Here is a 23,428-nt window from a genome sequence, read left to right as displayed (position 1 = left end):
GATAACAGTTCTATGGGACTTTGCACAGCAAGGCCATGGTTCTAAAAAGCACACATTTCAGTTTACATGGTACCATGCAGAATAAGAACTGCCTGTAAGTACTAAGATGGAGGAATGATTCAACACAATAGGCAACAAGGAAAAATCCAGTACCAAACACAGTGCCTTAGACCTACAAAGCACTCAGCAATATTTGTTGACTGAATGAATCTTTAAATGGTAAACAACAAGCAAAACGGAATTAGATCAACCTTATCCAAATTTCACATCTTTCAAAAAATCATCAAAATAGATCATAGACTTAAATGCAAAACATAAAAGAATACAGCTTTTAGAAAAACACAGAGAAGGAGATCTTAGGGGTCTACATCTAGGCAAAGAGTTCATCAAAAGTACAATCTATAAAAGTAAAAGTTGGTAAAGTCAACCACATCGATATTAAAAACTTTTGCTCTTTGAAAAGTCCATATGAAGACAACAAAAACACAAGCTACAGATGGAGAGAAAATATCTCAAACATAACAGCAAAAAAAAAAAAAAAATCAAACAATTCAATTAAAAAAGAACACAAGACATGAACAGATACTTTGCCAAAGAGGATATATAGATGGAACATAATTACATGATAGACATTCAAAATCACTACCCATAAGGGAAGTGGCTGTAGTTTTAAATGGCAGCACCAGGGATCCCAGTGGTGTTTGAACTGTTCAGTATTTTGACAGCGGTACTGGATATGTGAATCTGCTCAGAATCTCATACATGCACATACACATGTGAGCAAAAATAAACTGAAGAATTCTGAATAATATAGGTGAGATATGTTAACTTCAATATCCTGGATATGATGGTATATTATGATTTTGTAATATGTCACACTACCCAGGGAAACTAAGCAAGTGTACAAGATTATCTCTTGCTATATTTCTCACAACTGCATGTGTATCTACAATTAACTAAAAAAGGTGGGAAGCAGAGTACTGTACACTTAAAACAAATGAATTTTATAGTATATAAATGATGCCACAATAAAGTTCTTTAAACAACTAGACACTAACAAACACTCTAAAGAGGGTGACCAAGGACATAGCAAGTCTAATGACATTTGACAAATAGTAACTATTTTAGATTTAAGGAAATCCAACTAATTATTAAAATCTATGACCTCTGAATCACCTCTGACTTTGTGGAATGCACTATACAGATCAAAAGAAGAGAGAATCAAGGAATACAAATCTTTCAGCATACAAATTATAATAATGTGTAGACTATTTACTTAGGATATATCAATAATCAAGTAGAGGTGTAAATACAAAAGAATTGATGTGGGCCTATTCCTGGGCCTAATAAAGAAACAGCATAAATGCAAGCTACATTAAAAGTGGTTTAATTACTCATTAAAAATCAAAGTACAGGAAATAATGTGATTTAATTTTGATTGCTGGAGATAATTTTATAATAATATAAAAATAGTTACAATATACTAATTTTATAATATTTCAAATTTGTGGGAATAATGATCTAATTTGCTTAAAATATTTTTAAAATGTTGAAAAAACCATCAGTTGTTTAATCTCCTAACTACTTATATATCCTTATTTCTATTAAAATAACAGTGACAATAACAACAGTACTTTTTTTTTTACACATTGACCAAATAATTTAGAAGAGCTGGGTTTTTTTTAATCTAAATATTTAGGCCTTCTGGTTTTTAAAATTAATGTCTAGTTTTATTATGCTGAGACTAGAGAATGTGGCCTATATGAGGTCTGCATGAGAGAACTGTGTAGGTTTTCTTGACACAGCTATTCTGGAGAGTGAATTTAAAGTTGGAGTTCCAATTACACAATATGCTGTGTGACCTTAGATATTTCAAACAAGGTCTGATCTTTGGTTTCCTATAAAATGGAGGAAATCACTCCTATCTGTATTACAGGATTGCTATGAGTCTTAATGGAGATAATATACTGAATATATAAAGACATCTTTTCATTGTAAAGCAGTGTGTATATCCTGACTCATTCCCTTTTCTCTAATGCAAAAATCTGAGAAACTTTTCTGACATATTTTAGATATAATTTTCATTTTTTAATATAAGAGATACAGTGGCAGTCTAAATGTAACTGTTCTAACAGCACAAAGGCACTTCCACTTAGAAGGCAGCATAGATTATATTAATTACCAAAAGCTCTATCAAGTTAATTATTAACATTTATGAGAATAATACTTTTCTGTTATTGTAATATCTTGTTCTCTTTTCAAAAAAGCAGAACTTTTCCACAAAAGAATGCTAAAGATTGCTTTATTAATACCTGCTGGTATATCTAATATAAAATTATCTGTAAAGTTTATTAAGCATCTTTAATCAAAACATCCCTATGTAACAAGTTAAACATCAAATAAAGTATTATTCTAAAGGAACACACTGCTCTACTGCTTTTAGTAATTCTATGGCACTAAGGATTTAAATAGCACATGCTGTGGAAACAACTATATGTGATAAAGAATGGTTCATACACCATTTAGATGGATGGATGACACACAGGGGAAGATGGGAAGAACACAAAGGAGTCTGGAGGTCTCAAAAAAGCATTCTGCTTTAAACACTTTCATTTGAAGCAAAGGAGATTCTATAAAGTGTCTTCCTGAGTAAGCAGTGTTAAATCACCAGTCTGTGGTGAGTGACATGAATGAGCTACTTTAAATACTCATTATAAATTATTAGTTTTCAATATTTCTTAAATGTCTAAATAGTTGGATTTACAAATAAGAAATTTCCTATCTCAGATAAAGATCTAAAACTCTGTGTACCAAAAGAGTTATCTTTAACACACATCTAAGACTTAAAGATGAGGAAATTCACTCCTTTATATTGCCTTAGAAATTTTCAATTTTTTTTTCCAACTAGGAAGTCACTAGATTTTTAGTTACTTTCTAAGTGTTATCATGTGATTGCATAAGAACATGGGAGATTCTGTGAGAAAATATTTTCCACATTTATAACCAAATTGGCAGCCCCGGCATTTATTTCTCTTTTTCCAAAAGAACAGACCACCAAGGTAGTTTAAAACAGACTGAGGAAAGGGGGAAAAAAGAAAAGGAAAAAAAACCTGATAACCAAGCACACTTCTAACTTTGAAAGGCAACAACTGTGGAGAAATGAAGGAGGGTAAGTCCACAAGGAGGTCCTTCTAAGGAGAAAAGGGAAATAGCTAAGTACTAAGAGGTCACAGGGTACATTAAACACATAAAAAAAAAAAAACCCACTCATTAAATTTAAAGATCTGGTCCTGCAAGAGCAGTTTTTGTTAGTAAAAGGCATACCATTTGTAGTTTTTTTAAATTCAAAAAAGATTTACAATATCACTTTGTTTTCTGAAAGTTTTTTTTCCTGTTCTTTAATTTGATTCTGTAATGAATGTTACCAAATGGTATCTAAACAAGTGTAAAAATTAAGATATGTCACTTAAAATGTAACCAAAAAGCAGGGAATTGGGGGCTTATTCAATTTCACTTATTTCTTCAGCTTCTTTTGCAGAGAGATGTTCCATTGTCTGTTTTAACTTTCAAGTAAAATAAATTTATTGAATTTCTCACCAGCATTATTTTTTAGTTGCACTGATTGTTTAACTGTGCTCTTTATTCAACCCAATTGTATCAGCAGTGGTCATGGCAGCACATTCCCAACCCTCAGGGCACAGCACACTCCATGCCCACTAACCACAAGGCCACTCCTATCAGAGCTGTGGAATTAAAAAAATAAAACAAAAACTGTCACTGTCACTGACATACTTTTATACAAATAAAGACAAAGTATCAAAATAAAATAAATATACTTTAAATTTTATTTTTGGCCACTGCATGCAGCATGTGGGATCTTTGTTCCCCAACCAGAGATCCAACCTGTGACCCCTGCATTGGGTGCATAAAGTCTTAACCACTGGAGGGCCAGGGAAGTCCCTAAAATAAAATAAATACTGACAGCAGCCAATAGAAAAGTCGGAAGTGAGATGAGAAAACATCTAACAGTGAAAACAGACTAACACAAAATACGTGCTTTATTCAGGCTCCTTCAACTTGTTGTGACTACAGGGCATAATACTCAAAGTTTCACTTTCCTCACCTATAAAGAGAGTTTTGAACTTAATGATCTCTAAGTTCCCTTTTAGCCATAAAAGTCTGTGATCCTCTAAAGATGAGAAAATCCGAAAAATTAAAACAAAATGAAGAGGTGATAGAGATGGACGTGTGTGTGCCTGTATGTGTGTTTAGCATCTGTCCTTTCTGTCTCTTTCCCCTGTGTTTGTGACTTCTACAAATTACCGCTCAGCATAAGCAAATAGGGGTTCTTCAAGCATGGCTCACTTGCTAAAATCGTGTTCCTTCTTTCAAATAGCTTATGAAATTCTCTGCAACCTGTTCTTGCAGAATACACAAACTGCTGATCACAGACCTAAACCAAACCTGCTGCCTAAACTTGAAACCAAATGTCTTTTCTCATCTCTCCATCATAAAAACATTTGTCCTAAATAGAATATAAACTCATTCAAGTTTTACCATAGAATCTATGTCAATAAATATCAGAAAAACAAAACCATGAGAAAAGAAAATAAGTGGGAAACATAAATTTCTAGAAGCGGATATAGTTCACTAAAGTTGTTTTAAAATATTAAGTAAAATAATCAATGAAAATGCAACATGAGTTAGACAAATAATTCACAGACTTCATATTAATGATTTTGACATGTTATCATATCAGTCAATGGATTACCCTCAATTTTCAAATCTGAATACAAATGTAGGGGAAAAAATAGACTTGTATATAGCCATTGGTTAAGTAAGTAATGAATGATAAATTTGTAAATTTCAATGACTAACTTCAAAGCTCTATGATCAAAGAAAAGATAATTTCTTGGTAATTCATTCCTTTTACACTGTGAAGAAAGGAAAATAACTATTTTTAACCTACTCAAAAGCACAACAAACACAAAAAACATTCCCTAGTAAACTGATCACAGGTATAATAAATTATGAGGCATGGTTTAGCTTACCTAGTTATTACCATAAAATAGTTTTGTGAATGAAGCATTTCAACTGTATTATTTTTGAAAGCACCTGTTTAAAATTTGGCAGAAAAAAAAAATAAAAAAAATAAAATTTGGCAGATATCTAAGGGCCTAAAAGTACATTAGTTAATTGGCTATATCCTACTATAAATGAAGTATATTAACCTGATAGTGAGCACCATTTTATTTTTATTTTTTATTTGTTTTTATTTTTCCATTTATTTTTATTAGTTGGAGGCTAATTACTTTACAATATTGTAGTGGTTTTTGTCATACATGGACATGAATCAGCCCTGGGAGCACCATTTTAAAAGCCAAATCTACAATTTGAAAATTTACACTGGCTAGTGTTAAGCACCTGAAAGTTAAAAGATAAACTTGAACAATACTTTACTAAGGATTGACAACGTCTTTCAAAACTGGAAGAAGCATAGGCAATTTTACAGTGGGTCAAAGCCAAAATAATAAACCCTGAAGCCTATACCTTTCATGTCTAATAAGCTTATTTGGTTCACTGACAAAAACTGTGCTGGTGATGTGCGTCCAGTAGTGCTGAAAGAATGTAACCTGACATCTAATAATGCTTAAAAACAAACACACAAACGCGTTTCTGTTCTCAGACACACCTCTCCTATCCCTATTTGCTCTCATACCAACATAGACTGCCACATTCTTTCTACACTAGAAAGGCTTACCTCTAGCCTTTCCTAACTTCTTTCCACCTTAAAAACTATCTTTGCCCATGTTTATTTTGAAATCATTTCAACCATGAAAAATGGCAATTGGTAAGGAATACACAATCTCCAGTTATGAGGTACTCTGCTCATGTATATCCTTGAAACACAAACCTTTCTCTCACACATGCCATTTCTCAAGCAGTTTTCCAAGAGGAAAAAAAAAAAAGCCTTTCTTTATGTAATCAGTAGGAAAAAAGACCCCCTACTTAACTCCCCCCCCTCCGAAAAAAACTTTTCAAGAAGGAAAATCCTTGTTTAAGTTGGCCTGTTTCATTACAACCAGGCATTTCTCTTGGATAAAATTTTGCTCAGTTATGCCTATTAACTCCTAAAAGTTATCAGCCAGTGTAACTGTGTTAAGCTGCCTCTAAGATGGCTCCTAAAGACCCTTGCATCCTGGGATTTATGCCCTTGTGTAATCCTTTTCGCAATGACTGAGTTGGATTTATTGACTCACTTCTAACAAAAGAATATGGCAGTTGGCAGTAGTGATGAGAGGCGCCTTTTGATACTAGGTTATAAAAGACTAGAAAGAGTTTTGGGCACTCTCTCTCTTAGATTGCTCACTTGAGGGAAAGCCAGGTGCCACATTGTGTACAATGCCTCAGACAAACTGTCAAGTTATCTGGATAGAAATTGCAAGCTTCCTACTCAACCTGAAAATAGAATAAAACTTATTTCTCATTCTGATATCTTCTCAATTTTGTAAACCATTTTCTTAGGTGGTAAAAATCCCTCCTATCCCATAAATATGGTCTCCAACTCCAAACTTAAAAAAAAATAAAAGGAAAGCTGAAATGGAAAACTAAATTAGCTTCACTTTGCAGTAATAAAGTTCATGATCTATTGATATGGAGACAAACATCTGGGATCCTTGAATATAAAAACTCCAGTTGTTAGAAGTAGATTCAAAGATTAAATTGCTAAATGTACACAAAACCTAAAGTAAAACCCTTAATTGACTGAGGATTGGGATCCATTTGTGATTTCATCCACCTTTAATAATATTTAATTGAGCAGCCACCATATAAGAAACTAGAGCCCAGTCACAGAGAAACAAACGAGACGACAAATTAATAATTTGCCTAGTTTATAGCCAAAGTTTAACTGCTAAAGCAAGTAGCAGTCCATCGTGACATGAACTGTATGTTAGTGTTTGCATTCATGTTACTGGAAAGTATGTAAAAAATCGAAAACTGTGCTTATGAAATCTCCCAAAACCCACTCTACTTAAAAGCTACATCTAGGGTAGAAGAGTAACCTCTGCTTTTCCCTGGCTTTATTCAGAGTGAAGTCGGGTCCTACCTGGGGTCCCAAGTTGACCTACACCCCAGTGACCTAGGAACACAAGAACACACCTACTCCCGCCTCCTGACACGGATTCCTTATTTTAATTAGCCAGCACCGCTGTCACTCAAGATGTTTTGCACTGTCATTGGCCCCGAAGTCTTACAGGTTGGCAAGTTTCTGCCAACTGGCAAGTGTCGGTTGTCATTATTTCCGAGAAGAAAAGTAGGGGTGTACAGGGAAGGGACGCAAGAGCTATGAAATATTTAGGGTGACGCCCTTACCTGAGCGACCTGCGATCCCACCGCCGCCGCGACGAATCGGCCTCTGGGCGGGGGCTTTCAGCCAAAAAGAAAACGACTCAGCCGGGAACGGGCGCCCAGGCCATGGAGAAGCCGGTTCAAACTTCACTTGTTCACACCGGTGGAGGTGAGGAGGGGGTGAATCCCAGAAACGCACCGGATCCTTCCGAACTCAGAGCCTCAAGCTGCAGCCCCCTCAGCGGCCGAATTTTGACGTTTCCTATTGTTGCCGGAAGTGACGTCAGAGTTCAGAGGCTTCAGAAAGTATTTTCATCTCCATGGTCTACGATTCGCCACAGGGTCTCGGCTCCTCACTTCCCAGTTCGAGCCCCTCTGAGCCTCAGAACTGGGTAGACTTCCAATCTGCACCTTAGGATCTGACTAAATGTAGAAAAACCTCTCGGCAGAACGAGTCTTCCCAGGGCTCTGGATAGACATCCCGTGGAATCTGCGGCGGAGAATCCGGGGACGTGGGGGAGCCGACAGCTTTGAAGGTCCTGCAGCGGTGCTCCGAATACAAACGGTCGGCGCGAGAAGCGCGCCCCGGCACCGCCGTCGGGCCGCAGGGACTCGTTGCTGGAGGCTGGGCTCCCGGGTTCTCGGGCTGCATATGCTACCACCTCCTTTGCCCGTTGTGCGGGGCTAGAAGCCTTCGGAACCCTTTCTTTGCTGGGCCGTTCTGGGTGAGCGCGGGGGAGCCGACGGGGCTGCGCCCGGGATTTGGCGGGGGTTGCCTCTCTTCGCTGCCCTAACCGAAGCCCTGGGAGAGGTGGAAGTAAACAGCTCTGCCTTATCTTTTTAAATTAAGTGGGAGGAGAAGAGCCCTAGATGTGCCTTGCCCATGAACCCGAGTGGGGTATCCTTTTGATAACGACCAAGTGGGAAGACTCATCCTCTCAGATAGTTTTTCTGACTTAGCGTCCTGGACGGACCGATTCCTCTTACTGGAGCCTCTGAGCTGAGCAATCCGGCTCCTCGGAAATACTGATGAGAGGGAAGAGCTGAGGATAGTTGATGTTTTCCTTGCTTTACCTTTCCCGAGTATTTCAGGGGGGAAAGAAGAAGTACTTCACTTTCTTACAGGACTGGATTTTTTCGTTACTGGGGGAAAAAATACTGAAATTTGGATTCCGGAATCAGGGCTGTAGTAGACTTTTTCTAAAATTGTCCACAAACCTTTTCACGGTTTTATATATGAACGCAGCTATCCCTCAGATATGCTTGACCCTTACTCCCCGTTTCCCCCAGTTTTCTCCTCTATTATTTTTAATAGATAATATCAATAGCTGTCACAAACTCTTAGTCATCAACCATAGTCCTTACACCAATCGGTTTAATTGCTTCATTCTGAACAAAAATCACTGAGTTCATTGGCATTCCATTGGGAGGCAACATTTAATGACCTTTAATGGCAGTGAGACTAAATTAGATTAAACGTCTTAAACTATTTTATACCATTTTCACAATACCTCCTGTAATACAGTGGGGCAGATCTAACTCAGCAGAGAACTCTGGAGTAAGCTAGGAAGCAATACTGAGACCATTTTAGTGGTTGAATCTGTGCTACAAGCTGAGTGGTATATGCCTTTGTCTTTTAATTTCTTTTTATAAGTGTTATAAAGTGAAAATGTTGTGACTTCTTAAAAAGTTATTTTTCATGTCTGAAACTACTCTGTTAAAATGTGCACAATTCCTAGATTGGCTTTTGTTAATGTCTTAATTTTTAGTGTTTTTTCAGTTTTATAATAAACTGTAGAGCCTTCCATGAAAATGTAGAGCAGTAGCTGTAATTTTTTCCTGTAATACTCAATTTTTTTAATCCTGAAATTTTTTTCTTTCCTATTTTATCACTTATCTTCCTCACCTACAGATCCCAGCTGTACTTCTATCATACTCTTCTTCAGAATATTTATTCTGCTGGTACAGAAGAGGATGTGTTCCAGGGATATACTTTGTTGTCAGAAATTCCATTACCAGAGGTAGAAATAATGAGACATTAATATATGTTACAGGACTTAAGAGAAAGGAAAGATACCATAAAGTGTTGAATAAAACAAAATTTCATGTATCACAGAGATTGAATATACCTCAAAAAGGGTTTAAAGAAGTCTGTGGAAAGAGATAAAATTTATATTACAGTAATAGAATGTCTTAGGAGAAAAGGTGGGAGAAGGTAATGGCAACCCACTCCAGTACTCTTGCCTGGGAAATCCCATGGACGGAGGAGCCTGGTAGGCTACAGTCCATGGGGTCCTGAAGAGTCGGACACAACTGAGTGACTTCACTTTCACTTTTCACTTTCATGCACTGGAGAAAGAAATGGCAACCCACTCCAGTATTCTTGCCTGGAGAATCCCAGGGATGGGAGCCTGGTGGGCTGCCGTCTATGGGGTCTCACAGAGTTGGACACGACTGATGTGACTTAGCAGCAGCAGGAGAAAAGGTGCCCCTAGAAGAATTGTATTAAGGTACATGGGTCTGGAGGCTTCCCAGGTGGCACTAGCAGTAAAGAACCCACCTGCTAATACAGGAGAAGGTAAGAGACTCAGGTTCTATTCCTGGGTGGGGAGGATTCCCTGGAGGAAGGCATGGCAACTCACTCCAGTATTCTTGCCTGGAGAATCCCAGGGATAGAGGAGCCTGGCAGACTACACCTCATGGAGTTGCAAAGAGTTGGAGGTGACTGAAGCAACTTAGCACACGCACATGAGTCTGGAACTTAACAAACTAAGACCTACTATATTGGCCAGTGACAGCACCCAAAAATATATATATATTTTGCAGTCAACAGCCAGATTAGTTCGCACTTCATCTTTTCCAGGAAAATTAAGGCTGGTCTTGGGAAGTCATCCTTAACCGCTTCCCTATGCACATATATTCCGCCAGTTATCCTGAAAGATTTTAAATAAGGTTGACCTTTCTTGGCCAATACATTGTTGAAAGTGATTTTTAGAATCACTTCCTTTTTTTATCTAATTTTCTTGCATTTGAAATTTCCTCTGCTTAAAAATGTAAATGCTTAGTTGAAGTGGTTGATTGGCTGAAAAAATATTGACTAAAACTCACATATGAGCATTTAAAAGTATATTCTATAATGTGTTCTTTACCATGTGGATAAAGGAGGGGAGATTTGGAACAGGAAGTGAAAGTGGAAGTTGCGCTGGACTCTGGGACTCCATGGACTTAGGCAGTCAATGGAATTCTCCAGGCCAGAATACTAGAGTGGGTAGCCTTTGCCTTCTCCAGGGGATCTTCCCAACCCAGGGATCGAACCCAGGTCTCCTGCATTGCAGGCAGCTTATTTTCCAGCTGAGCCACAAGGGAAGCCCAAGAATACTGAGTGGGTAACCTATCCCTTCTCCAGGGGATCTTCCTAATCCAGGAATCTAACCTGGGTATTCTGCATTGCAGACCAATTCTTTACCAGCTGAGCTATAAGGAAAAAGATACAGAGGAGGAAAGGGTACAGAATTGCATGGCCAGTGGCTTAATATGGAAAGCTTACTAAATTTAGGATTTTGCACATTTGTACCCCATCTCAGGTTATATTTAGATACAGGGAAGGTGTGTGAGAAGGTGATTTGTACCCTAGGCAACTGCTGGGATGTTGACCAGGGGGACATGGTCATGCTGAATCTAGTTCCTCTGATTTATGGATTATTCTGTTTTGTTTTTAATGTCAGTGGCTTCATTTGAGAGGAGCAGCATTCCCAGAGGATTCAATACTCAAGGTATTGTTATATTTTTGGACAGTTACAAATACTAGATATTTTGAAGTGTGTGACTGAGCTTTGCCTCATTGGTTACAGTTTAGAAGCCCTTGTCTTTTTCTTGCAAAAGTTTTTAACCATTTGTTTACCTGTTTAGGTACCTCCCTTGGGAATAACCTCCTTTAGTCTAAAGAAAGCCCTGCCCCATGCAATAAAATGAGTCATTTAAAAATGTAATTCCATGGTATTATTTTGAGATTTAAAAAATGAACCATTTAAAATCTCAAATATCATTCATATCTTTTGGTGCACATAAAAGTACACACATACTCTGTTATTTGTATCCATTGGCCTCATACTCCTATTTCATGGACCCTGAGTTTGTTAGTAGATATCACTAATAAGTTTCCCAAAGTCATTATACTCATTTATACTTTTCACAGCATTGTGCTCTGTTTCAGATATACTTTTCACAGCATTGTGCTCTGTTTCAGATACTTTACAACCTTGCCTTTGGGTTTACTTTGTAATTTCCTAATGATTAATAAGGTTGCATATCTTTTCACATTTTTGTTGTTTTCATGTTTACTTTTCTGTAAAGTTCCTGTTCAGATCTCTTTCCTGTTTTTCTATTGAGTTGTCTTTCTTATTACTTGTAGGATTTTTTTTTAATCTTTTTGTTGGTTATGTATATTGACAGTATCAACTTCCCCTCAATGACTTATCTTTCCATTCTCTTAATGGTATCTTTTGATGAACAGAAGATAGAAAGTTTATTGTGGCTCATTTTATCAGTCTTAAGACAAGAAATCTTTTTCTACCTGAAGAATCATGTATTCTATAATCTCCAAGAAGCCTATCTGTCTTATATTTCACATTTAGATCTTTGACAAACCTGTAATTGATTGTAATGGATATAAAGTCCCCTTTACATCAAGGGGGTCAAGATTTATTAATCCCATCTGGGTATTCAGTTGACACAGTACAATTTATTGAAAAAGACCATCCATTCTCCAGGGCTATTCTCCATCAACTTTGTCTTAAGTCTAGTGTTGATATATGCATGGTCTATTTCTGTGCATTATTCCATTCCATTGTGATGGTAGATATTTTCAGTAATTCTAAATTCAACTTTATAAGGACTCTCCATATCCAATGGTTGAATTTTCCAATTTTGATCAGCTTCACCATGGTGTTATTTCCCATTTATCTTTTGCATATCTGTGCAAATTTTAGAATCAGCTTGTGAATTTCCACCTTTAAAAAACTACAGTGTGTTTTGGTGGAGCATGGGATGGAGGGAATACATTGAATTATGGGATCAACTTATTGAGTCTTTAAATCCTTGACCTGAATGTAGACATCTTTTTTAGGGCTTTATATTAACAAAGTTTTCTGTTTTTTTGTTTTGTTTTTTTTGAAGTCTTACAGATCTGTTTTAGATTTATTCACACATTTATGATACTTGAGGCTAGTGAATTATTTGTACATATATTTTAAAACATATTTTCTAAATTATTTGAGAAATACAGAGAAATAAAATCGATATTTGTATATTGACCTTCAGTCCAGCAACCGTGCTAAATTCCTTTTATTTCTTTTGAATTTTTTCAAATACAGTTATGTTGTCTGTGAGTAGTAACATTTTTATTTTCTTCCTTTTTAGTTTTTCTTTTTCTTGTATTTTTGTACTAAGACCCATAGTACAGTATTGAATAGAAATGGTAACAGTGAATAAACTTGCCTTTTCCCAATCTCAGGAAGAAAGCTTTCAATATTTCACCTTTACATATGATGTTTACAGTAAATTTTTTGTAAATATCCTGTAGATGATGGCAAGCAGTTCCCTTCTATTCCTAAGTATTGTAAATGTTGAATTTTATCAAATGCTTATTTTACATATACTGAAATAATTATAAGACTTTTTTTTCTTTATTTGTTCACATTGAGTTATACTGATTTTTTGTTGTTGTTGTTCAGATAGTTTCAGCTTTGATCTCTGGAAGCTGTTTCATTCCCTATGACATACTCCTATCAGTGTGGGATTGGTTTCTTTGTTTTGTGTGTACTTTTTTACTTTCTAGAATGATATAATGATAAAACGAGTCTCAGGCTCATCTTGTGTATTTCCTGCCTCAGTCCGAGAATTGGCCATTTCTCCAGGGAGCCAGCATTGCACATATTTCTGTATCTATAGTAAGCTAAACATGAGTTCATACTGATATGTTTAACTAATCCACAAAGCAGGGCTGATTCCAGTCGCCTCCCTTTGCTTCTCTGTAAACTCCCACTTCAGCAGTGAGAATCATACCTTCTACTATTCAGCCATCCGTTTACCTAATTGTTCAATTCCAGTGTATATGTGTAGAAGCATCATAACTCATATGTACATGGGAAACAACTTGATAACTGGAGTACAGTGTTTATGTGCCGTTCATTTTTCCTTTAATCTTATAGATGCCTCTCATTTCCAAAGTTAACGTAGCCTGCAGCTTTTTCACACGCCCCTTTTGTGAGGTTGCTTTGCACATTAACTGTTTGTGATCTTTCTTCTTACTTGTGAATCCTTGCAGCCATAATCTCTAGTTTTGTTGTCTTTACAGTTTTGCCTTTTCCAGAATGTCGTAAAATGGAAAACAAACAATATGTAATCTTTTCAAACTTGTTTCTTTTACTTAGCAAGATGCATTAAGGTTCATTTCTGTCTTGGTTGCCTTTCTTGTTGAATAATATACTGTTATATAGATGTATTAGTAATTCATTTGCCTATTGAAGGACATCCTAATATCTTTTGGTTTTGGATGATTAAGAGGAAAGCTACTATAAACATTTCCATGCAGAATCTTGTATGTACATTTAAAATTTTAAATCAGTTGGGTAAATACTTACTAGCACAACTGCTGATTGTGTGACATTTAGCTTTGTAAGAGTCTGCCAGACTATCTTCCAAAATGACTATGCAGTTTGCATTCCCACCCACCAAAAATGAGAGTTCCTGTTGCTATTCTCATAGGCATTTGGTACTGTCAGTTTTTTGGATTCTAACCATTATAAGAAGATATGCAGTGGTGTCATTTTTTAATTTATAATTACATAATGACATTTGATGTTGAGCATCTTACGTGCTTATTTGCCATCTTTATCTTCTTTGGGGCTTTCCAGGTGGCTCAGTGGTAAAGAATCTGCCTGCCAAATAGGAAATGGGAGTTCGATACCTAGGTCAGGAAGATCCCCTGCAGGTGGAAATGGCAACCTACTCCAGTGTTCTTGCCTGGGAAATCCCATGGACAGAGGAGCCTGGCAGGCTACAGTCCATGAGTTCGCAAAGAGTCGGACATACTTAAACCGCCACCACCACATTCTTTAATGAGACTTTCGGATACTAGGTCCATTTTTAAATAGGGTTGTTTTCTTACTCTAACATTTAAGAATTCTTTGTGTACTTTGGAAATGAGTCTTTTATCCAGTATGTATTTTATAAATATTCTGCCTGTGACCCATATGTTCATTCTCTAACAGTATATTTTGTAGAAGTTTTAAATCTTAATGAATTCCAACTCAGTATTTTGTGGGTTGTGCTGATTTTTCTAAAAACTCATTGTTAAACCTGGGGATCAGAGGTGGTTGCTCCTGGAGCAGGTTAGATATGGAGAGAGGGAGTGGAAGCAGAGGGACAGTAAATCTCTAGGGTTTATTCGCTTTTTATGTCGACCTTCAAATAATCATTCTTATTTCAAGCCCCTGGCTGTACCCCTCAGGAAAATCAAGGACCCTCATTTCTGAACCTGTCTTGCTGTTGTTGGTTTCCCCCTAAATAGGAGGATGGGATTGACTTGTCTTTGCTCTGCTAGGTTGGTTGTTAACTCATCATCTGTTTTCCATCTTCCAAAATTTTGTCATGTGGAATCCCCTCTGGTTTTCTTTTTCCTGATGAGTATATATAGTTTCTAACCATTTACTTTCATTTTACTGGAGTTTAGAAAAGGGAATAAAGGTAACATGCATTTTAGTCTGCCATATGTAATTAGCCGAATCCTGAATTTTTTAAAACTCATCTATTTTTATTTTTTAAGCAAGCCATCTGATTTACAGCTGTGTAAGTTCATGGCCCTGAGAATACTGACTAAACCTGTGCTTAATTTCTTTGTCTCCATTTCCTACTGATTTTATTATGTACCCTTTATAAGTAGCCAAAATAGTCATTGATGGAAATTATTTTAGGGTGTTATGTCTTCCCAAATGGTACTTTGTTGTACCGTAGTTAAGTATTTGTGAGAGTGTTATGTAATATCAGTGGTAAAGAATCTGTGTGCCAATGCAGAAGGCACAAGGGATGTGTGTTCAATCCCTGAGTTGGGAAGCTCCCCTGGAGGAGGAAATGCAACCTACTCCAATATTCTTGCCTGGAAAATGCTATGGACAGAGGAGCCTCATGGGCTACAGTCCATGGGATCACAAAGAGTCAGACATGACTGGGAACGCACCCATGTAAATATCAGACTCATTGTAAGAAGATGAACATCTGGCAAACTTATTTTTTTTTTTTAATGAAAAAATGCTGAAGGGAAAAGTGCACCTGACATTCAGGAACATATAGAGGATACCAGACAGTACCAGACCAACAGGGAAGATAAATTGGGGAGAAATAGCTAAAATAAGTACAGTAAGTGTGTATGAGCTATGAACAAAAGAGATTAAATAAACTTCAGAGATAAAAAGAGTTAAACAATGTCTCATGGATTTATTATTTTTTTTAGGTGAAAAATTAGATAATTTGCAAAGCTGGAGTTGAATCAAACGTTAAATAATGGCAACAGGTGACTTAAAAAGAAGCTTACGGAACTTAGAACAAGTGCTTCGCTCGCTAAATTATCCTAGAGAGGTGGATTGTGTAGGGTAAGCTGCAATATTAAACTTGTTTGTATTATCTTCACTAATGATGTGAGGTAACACATGGGAGGAGTATCTAAATAAAAATACAGATTTTATATAGGTCCTTTAATTTTTTTCATCAAAGTGACTGAGATATTTTAGAAAGCAGTTAGGAGTTTGTTTCTAAGTAGGAATTAATGAAAAATTCCAAGAGATTTGAAACAGCTTTTAGAAGTCAAAACACAATATTGTAAGTATAAGGTATGGCCTCTGTACAGCTTTTAATCTCATGGAAGTATAATGGATTTCGTTACTTCTGTAGTTTACCAGCCTCCTACATTTAGTTGGGTGGTATTCCGTTTTGATTTGGAAGATTCTAGTTAACAGATTTCTTATGACAACTTATATCATACTTGAAGATTGTTATTAAGCTGTCTCACTTAATAGCCCCACTTTGAACCATTTGCTTTAGTTTCCACTGTCCAAATATGACTGACTTGCCTTTGTAAAATATAGCAACATACATTTCTTCTCTAATTCTGCTAGTCTAATATACACTCCTATCATTCTTTAGCCTTTGATACCTCTTTTCCTTCATATGTGGGATTGCTGACTGATTAAATATTTTTCCCAGTAGAATGCAGCTTGATATCTGGTGCTTTTGTTCAATTCACTGCAGTCTCCCCCTTCCTAGAACTGCATGGAACATCTTAGAAGCTAATTAGACGTTTATTCTATGAACGTGTTGAGGGACAAGTTCGCATTAGGTATGTGTTCAAGTGGTGAGTGAGCCTGAGCTAAACCAGCTACTCAGTAGCATCCTAGATATTCTCATTGTGAACCAGGGAAGATTAACTAAGAGAAGGCTGCCATTGAAAGGGTAGTGAAGAGACTAAGGAAAGTTTAGCGAAGATGACTGTTACTACGACCATCATTTGTGAGAAGCAGAAGGTTATTCCCTAATCTGCTCCCATACTGTGTACTGGTCATATATTGGTTTCTCAAAACAGGGATCTCTCTACTATCCAGACTTGCAGGGACTAATCAGTTTGAGTAACCACATTTTCTTCTTCCCACTTTTAAGCATTAGCATTTTAAAAGGCATTTTGGATAGAAATAGTTCTGAAATATACTGATTATTCTCCTGTCTTCTGAGTATAGCATTCAAGCATTTGATTTTCTTATTGACCTAAGCTTATCATTAAGAACAAGTTTAGATTATTTTATAATGTAGTAATGTCTGCAGGGTTTATTGACACAGGGTTGGGGGAGGTAACACTGTCTTGCTGCTTCAGATTGCTCTCCTTGACCACACACACACACACACACACACACATTGCTCTCCTTGACCTCACACACACACACACACACACACACATTGCTCTCCTTGACCTCACACACACACACACACACACACACACATTGCTCTCCTTGACCTCACACACACACACACACACACACACACATTGCTCTCCTTGACCACACACACACACACACACACCCACACAACCACACACACACACACACACACACACACATTGCTCTCCTTGACCTCACACACACACACACACACACACACACACACACACACACACATTTCTCCCCTTGACCTCACACTAGGGTTGGGGGAGGTAACACTGTCTTGCTGCTTCAGATTGCTCTCCTTGACCACACACACACACACACACACACACACACTGCTCTCCTTGACCTCACACACACACACACACACATTGCTCTCCTTGACCTCACACACACACACACATTGCTCTCCTTGACCTCACACACACACACACACACACACATTGCTCTCCTTGACCTCACACACACACACAGCCTCCATGTATTTTGGGTTCTTTACACTTTTTCCCTTTTTAAAGTTTTATCCTGACATCTGCTGTTTTTTGTGTTGGCTTGCCAATTTATAGTATCTGTTTTTCTTACTGTTTCTAGTCTAAGTCCATGGAAACTGGATAACCAAGATTTTTGAGATTGTTTAGCAAAAGAGGTATTCATTGCAGACTGACTGTTTTCTATTAATAATGTTCATAAAATAGACAGATTTTTCTGTAAAAAAGTGCTTTTTCATGTTCTGTTTTGAACTGTCTTACAGAGAGACAGAGTTGCCAGAGTAGTTTTCTCATTGAGTAAATTATAATTGTACCCATAAAGATAAAAGAGAAACAATTTATATTTGTCTTGAAAAAACAAAATGTAATGTTATCATATTTGTTCTCTTCCTTATTTTAAAATTTGGGCCAGGATGGGGAGATTTATGTACATGTTTGAATTTTGTGGAAAACAGTCATTTTGAGTAAGTGCATTGTTACATCAGTTGAACAAATACTTGCTGTGCTTTGTTGAGAGAGAATCAGTGAAGGCACTTCTTGGTGAGAAAGATCTATGTGTGGAGACAGTTAGATAACAGTACCAGACAAGGGCATGAGACATCAGATCCTGAACACCTGGGGAGTTGGTCTAGAGAGATCCTTTTGGGTCAGAAAGATGGCTTCATGGAAGAAGGCTTGAGATTGGATGGATTATTCATGCAGAATGAATGACACATAACTGAAGAGAAAGACATACTTTTCTAGGCTGGAAGAATTAGCATAATCTAACAAGTTAGATTCCAAATGAGCCTGATGTCAGGGGAAGATTGTAAACTGGTCAACCTTGTTAGCAGTGATGCCTTTTCCAGCCCTGGTATCCTCATCTGTAACTTAGAATTCATAATATTTTTCTCTTGGAGGTTTATGATAAAGAATAAGTGAGGTAATATGAGAATGTTTGCAAAACCATAAAGCCTATTTGCATACTGTAAGGAGGTACCTATGCTATATCGGTAGGAGAAAATAAACTAGATCGAGTAAGGCCAGTCTTTGGAAAATCAATGAATACTGTGGTAAACAGACTGTTGGTATTGATGCCAAAGAGTTCTTGTTTCCTAGTAGTTTGGCTGCACTGGTTTAGAATAGGGGGTGGAATCTGAAGGGTCTCGTACATCACCTAATTATTATCGCTGTTGTGTTAAATTATGAGTTTTTAACAGCATTTAGTTGTGGAATTAAGCATATTAAAAATCTTTTTTCTTTTTTTCCATATAGTTTGGTAAAGGGAGATACAGCAGCCTCTCTGCCCATCATCAGCTATTCCCTTACCTCATACTCACCCTATGTAGCAGAACTGCTGGTCGACTCCAACGTTGAGCTCCTAGCAAAGAATGACTTGCGCTTCATAGATACTGTCTATAAGGTATTTTGAGTTTATGAAACAATAATTCCTATAGAAGTCATCGAATGGTTTTTTTAAATCAATATTTTTATAACTCCTTACATATACAGTTGACAGTATTTTCATATGTATTTATCTTCTGTAAATGCAGTCTCTTACAATCAAGATGCAATTTGTTTGCTTTTATGTTTTGTACTCTAATAAATATGATGACTGGTAAACATTTATCATTGGTTATCATTTGTCTATTTTATATCTATTTTTGGTAAAATTTGGTTTACTGGCAGAAGTTAGAGTGAATGTGGTTTTATTAAGTAAAATTTGTGGTTCATAGAATTGTGAGTTAATTTGTTAATTTAGTTATTCATAAGAAAGAACTGCAAGTTATGTTAGAACAACTTGTGTTCCTTGAGATCTGAAACCATGTCTTATTATCTACTCTGGCATCTATACTTGTACTGCATGTATCCTGAACTTAATCTCTATTTGATTTTTCAAAACCCTACTTTGTATCATTAATTTTATGTACGTACTATGGTTTATGTAACCTTAAAAAAATAGTAAAAGTCAATTTATCAAATCAAATCTGTTTTTTTTTTCTTTTGTAAGTAAAGAGTTTGATGAGATGGTAGCTTTTATATGTAGTCTCTGTTTAATCTTCCCTTTCTTTGCCTCTTACCTCAGAAAGCATCCATGGAAGCCTAAAAAGGACTTCTAGGAAATCTGAGGTTACACAGAAGAGATTTTGGAAATTACTGTTTTAATCTGTTTCTTTCATTTTACACACGAGAAATCAAAACTGAGTAGCCTACTGACTTGTCTAAAAATTGTCATAATTTCTATAAACAAATAAAACTACGGTTTTCTGATATTTGGTATTAGCAAGCAAAGGAGTTTTTCTAGTTCCTATGAGAATATTTGAAGTTTTTGATGATTATCTTTTCCATCTTTCTGGATAGCTATCTGGTACATTCCTAGCTGCCTGTTTTCTACCTATTTCCTACTTGATCAGATCTCATAGCACCCCTACAAGTCTCTTTAGTGCCCTTTCTATAGTGGCTTAATCCTCCCCCATCTGTCAAAAATGGTAGTACATCCCTGGTCACTTACCATTTTGGATTTTTGAAAGAAATTGCTCCCACCCTTTATGCTGGTCTATTATTTCCTCCTTACAGCTTCTTCGTGATCAATTTAATTATAAACCAATCTTGACAAAAAAGCAGTTTATTCAGTGTGGATTTGCAGAATGGAAAATCCAAATTATATGTGATATTTTGAATTGTGTGATGAAAAAGCACAAGGAGTTGAGTAGTCTTGAGAAGGTAATTTTATTAATAGATTTTTAACTTATGTATATTTTAATGTATAAAGTCAATACCTAGTCAGGAAATTAAAGCACAGTGCAATTACCGTGCTACTCACAGATCTGAGTGGCCTTACAATGCCTGATGTTTGCTTAAATATACGTCACTTGTTTTGACACATTTGTGACTTGGAACTACTAGTCCTAAACTAATATAACAATATAACACATTTTCATCATTTTGTAGTTTTCAAAAGACATGTGGTCTCATTAGACTTGCAATATTTGGCAGTCACATTTCATAAAAATTTAAATGATGGAGGAATTTAATATATACGTGCCACCTTCCCACATAGTTTATGACGTCTTAATACCTTTTTTTTTAGACTCCATCACAACAAAGAAAAAAAACCAGTTCTGCTAAGTCAGAACCTTGTTCAAGTGCTGAGAAGACATCTACTGAACCTGTGGGCATTGATGTCACTGGCAGATTTATGACTTCAGGAAAGGTGGGACAGTGCAAAGACAGTGTGTCGCATTAGTGTTAAGAATTACCTGCCTAACTGATCCAACACACAGTGTTCACTTTTCTGACTAGCATCTAGAAAAACATTCTACTCAGACATTAGAGTGTAAGGATTTTTCACAATACATATCATGTATTATCTGGGAACACTGGTAAAGTTAGAAGAGGGTAGAAATGTACAATTGAACACGTTTTCTCTTTATACTTCTAATCCCTAATTCTACCTCTTGTGATTGTGAACATTTACTCTTAATTATGTATCTAATCTTCCTAAAGGCCCCCGCTTTAGTTGTAGGTCTTGATTTATATACATTCATATTTCTGTACCAGGAATGTGGGTTATCCAATGGTTGATAGTCCTTAAATCTATAATCTGGTTTGGGGATGGTATTTTGAATGTTTTCTGTTTATTGGAAGATACCTTCCCTGCCCTTGTCTGCTTCAAGAAGCTGTGACTGAATGAGTTCTATGCATTTAGGGATAGTTTTTCTATCTCCAAGGGAAAATGAAGCCATAATATTATTTTATAATGGTAAATATGCTTTCAGCTGTCTTCCACTTGGGGCAAACCCATCGAGACTGAAGGATAGACTATCAGACAAACAATCAATGTGTCATTAGATACAGGATTTGAGTATATTTTAGCTGAAGTAAGATTCAGGGAATTATTTTTCCCCAATTCATACTATCAGTTATAAAAACAGAACCTGTGAATTTATTTATACTTTACTCCATTATAAAATGTAGTGACACTTAACTATAAGAAAAAGGCTCCTATGTCAGTAACTTAAAAAGAAAACTCTGCCTATTCTGTCTCAGGTAATGAGGGCCCTGTGAAAACAAGTGTAACTGTCCTGAGTCCTTTCCCAACTAGAATTTATCTAAACAAGGAATTTCTTACCCCAGGTTTTTCAAATCTTCATTGTGCTTTTTTAGCACAGTATTAGGTACACTGTAAGGACTTAATGAATCTGAGTTGATACAACTGAATACGTTTTTCAATCTTCTATTTCAGTGTGGGGCTGAGGAATGATCTAAATTGTCTTAACAAAAAAAGCTACAAAACTTTAAGACATTAGACTTGTTTTTAATTTTCTTAAATTTCTTTTGTTATCCATCAAAGTTTTATCAATTATATCAAAGTTATCACAAATTTGTGTAGGTATTAAAATTCTTCCAATTTAGAGAAGTTGGAGTCAGTCAGTACACTGGCTTACATGAAAAGCTGAGTCAGTGTTGAAGCAAATTGTCTCCTTCTGCCACGCTTTTCTGGGGCGCTAGTTGTGACTTCTGTGTCCTGTGTACTGAGTTTTCATTGCACATGTGCGGATTGTAGAGAAAGGAAGTAGGCAGGAGAGTCTGCATAAGTGCAGTTTCACCTAAAGCCTTCCTCTCAATGCTTTCCCTTTGTAATTGTTATTGAGGGTCTGATGTTTTGTGGTTTATTTAATAGAAAAAACATTGTAATGAGTTCTACTCATAAAGCCAGCTCAATTATCTATATACATGAATAGTGTGTTAACCTTTTAAAAACAACTTCTTCTTATGGACCATCTCAAAATTTACCAAAGTATTCATTCAGAGTTTCAGCAATTTGTCAACTCTTTGCTAATCTTCTTTTATCTTAATTGTAATCACTTCTCTCAACATCTTCCCCCCCAAATTGAAACCTTTTTGAAACAAGTCACAGACATCATTGAATAGATTATTTCAATATTTTGTAAAATATAAAAATGCTTTTTAAAAATCATGACCACAACTTTATCATCACATATAAAATATTAATAAATTTGTAACATTTGGTATATGCATATATGGTAATTTATACTTCTGTAAATCTTAAATGGAAAATAGGATGTTTGTTTTGAAAAATTACTATGTGTGTGTTTAAAATAATTGTGGAAGAGAACATGAAGCATCTCTGATGTATTTTTCTCTATGCAGAAGAAAGCTGTGGTGATCCGACACCTGTACAATGAAGATGGTGCTAACATTCCTGAAGATACAGAAACAGATGTTAACGAAGCATTTGATGTTTGTGACTTAAAGGCTGCTGAAATAACAATTCCTGAATTACAGGTTTCTGACATTAACTGTGAGCAACAAGTAAGAATTTGGGGCTTCTTGAACAGATGCCGGTATTTCTTGCTTTGATGTACATGATTATTTAAGCGTCTAACCTTTGTAACATTTCTAGTCTTTTAAACTATTGATCATGACCTGTTACCATTACTTAAGAATCACTAAGTCTTACTGAATATAATTAAAAAGATATTATTTGCTCCTCATGTTTAGAGTACTAGGAGAGATGATGCAGAGATGAATAAGACATAGGACTTCTTCAAGCTTCACAATCTAGTGAGAGACATAGACTGCTTTGTAGGGAAGGTTCTT

The 23,428-nt window shown here is 36.3% G+C and overlaps 2 protein-coding genes across 11 annotated transcripts in view; one reads left to right on the top strand and one right to left on the bottom strand.

Annotated features, from left to right (window-relative positions):
- FBXO8 (F-box protein 8) overlaps nt 1-7,610 on the bottom strand; it is a 37,423-nt gene extending 29,813 nt beyond the window's left edge. The window contains exon 1 of the mRNA XM_043486671.1: nt 7,375-7,610. The gene's annotated coding sequence lies outside the window, so the exon portion shown is untranslated. The remainder of the gene's footprint in view (nt 1-7,374) is intronic.
- Nucleotides 7,611-7,851: 241 nt separating this feature from the next.
- CEP44 (centrosomal protein 44) overlaps nt 7,852-23,428 on the top strand; it is a 35,546-nt gene continuing 19,969 nt past the window's right edge. For 3 of the 10 annotated variants that reach the window (XM_043486660.1, XM_043486667.1, XM_043486668.1), the window contains exons 1-8: nt 7,852-8,075; nt 9,263-9,371; nt 11,076-11,123; nt 15,860-15,998; nt 19,079-19,226; nt 20,381-20,527; nt 20,895-21,017; nt 22,979-23,140. In XM_043486660.1, coding sequence (XP_043342595.1) covers nt 15,910-15,998; nt 19,079-19,226; nt 20,381-20,527; nt 20,895-21,017; nt 22,979-23,140 — 669 coding nt within the window. In that variant the 5' untranslated portion in view covers nt 7,852-8,075; nt 9,263-9,371; nt 11,076-11,123; nt 15,860-15,909. Of the gene's footprint in view, nt 8,076-8,112; nt 8,168-9,262; nt 9,372-9,752; nt 9,929-11,075; nt 11,124-15,859; nt 15,999-19,078; nt 19,227-20,380; nt 20,528-20,894; nt 21,018-22,978; nt 23,141-23,428 lie in introns of those variants that run through there. The other 7 variants (XM_043486662.1, XM_043486661.1, XM_043486663.1 and 4 more) reach the window with 7 other exon arrangements.

This window comes from Cervus canadensis, chromosome 14, assembly GCF_019320065.1.
Source record: "Cervus canadensis isolate Bull #8, Minnesota chromosome 14, ASM1932006v1, whole genome shotgun sequence".
NCBI classification, from domain to species: domain Eukaryota; kingdom Metazoa; phylum Chordata; class Mammalia; order Artiodactyla; family Cervidae; genus Cervus; species Cervus canadensis.
The sequence above is the reverse complement of the archived record's forward strand: the minus strand, read 5'-3'. Positions and strand labels throughout refer to the sequence as shown.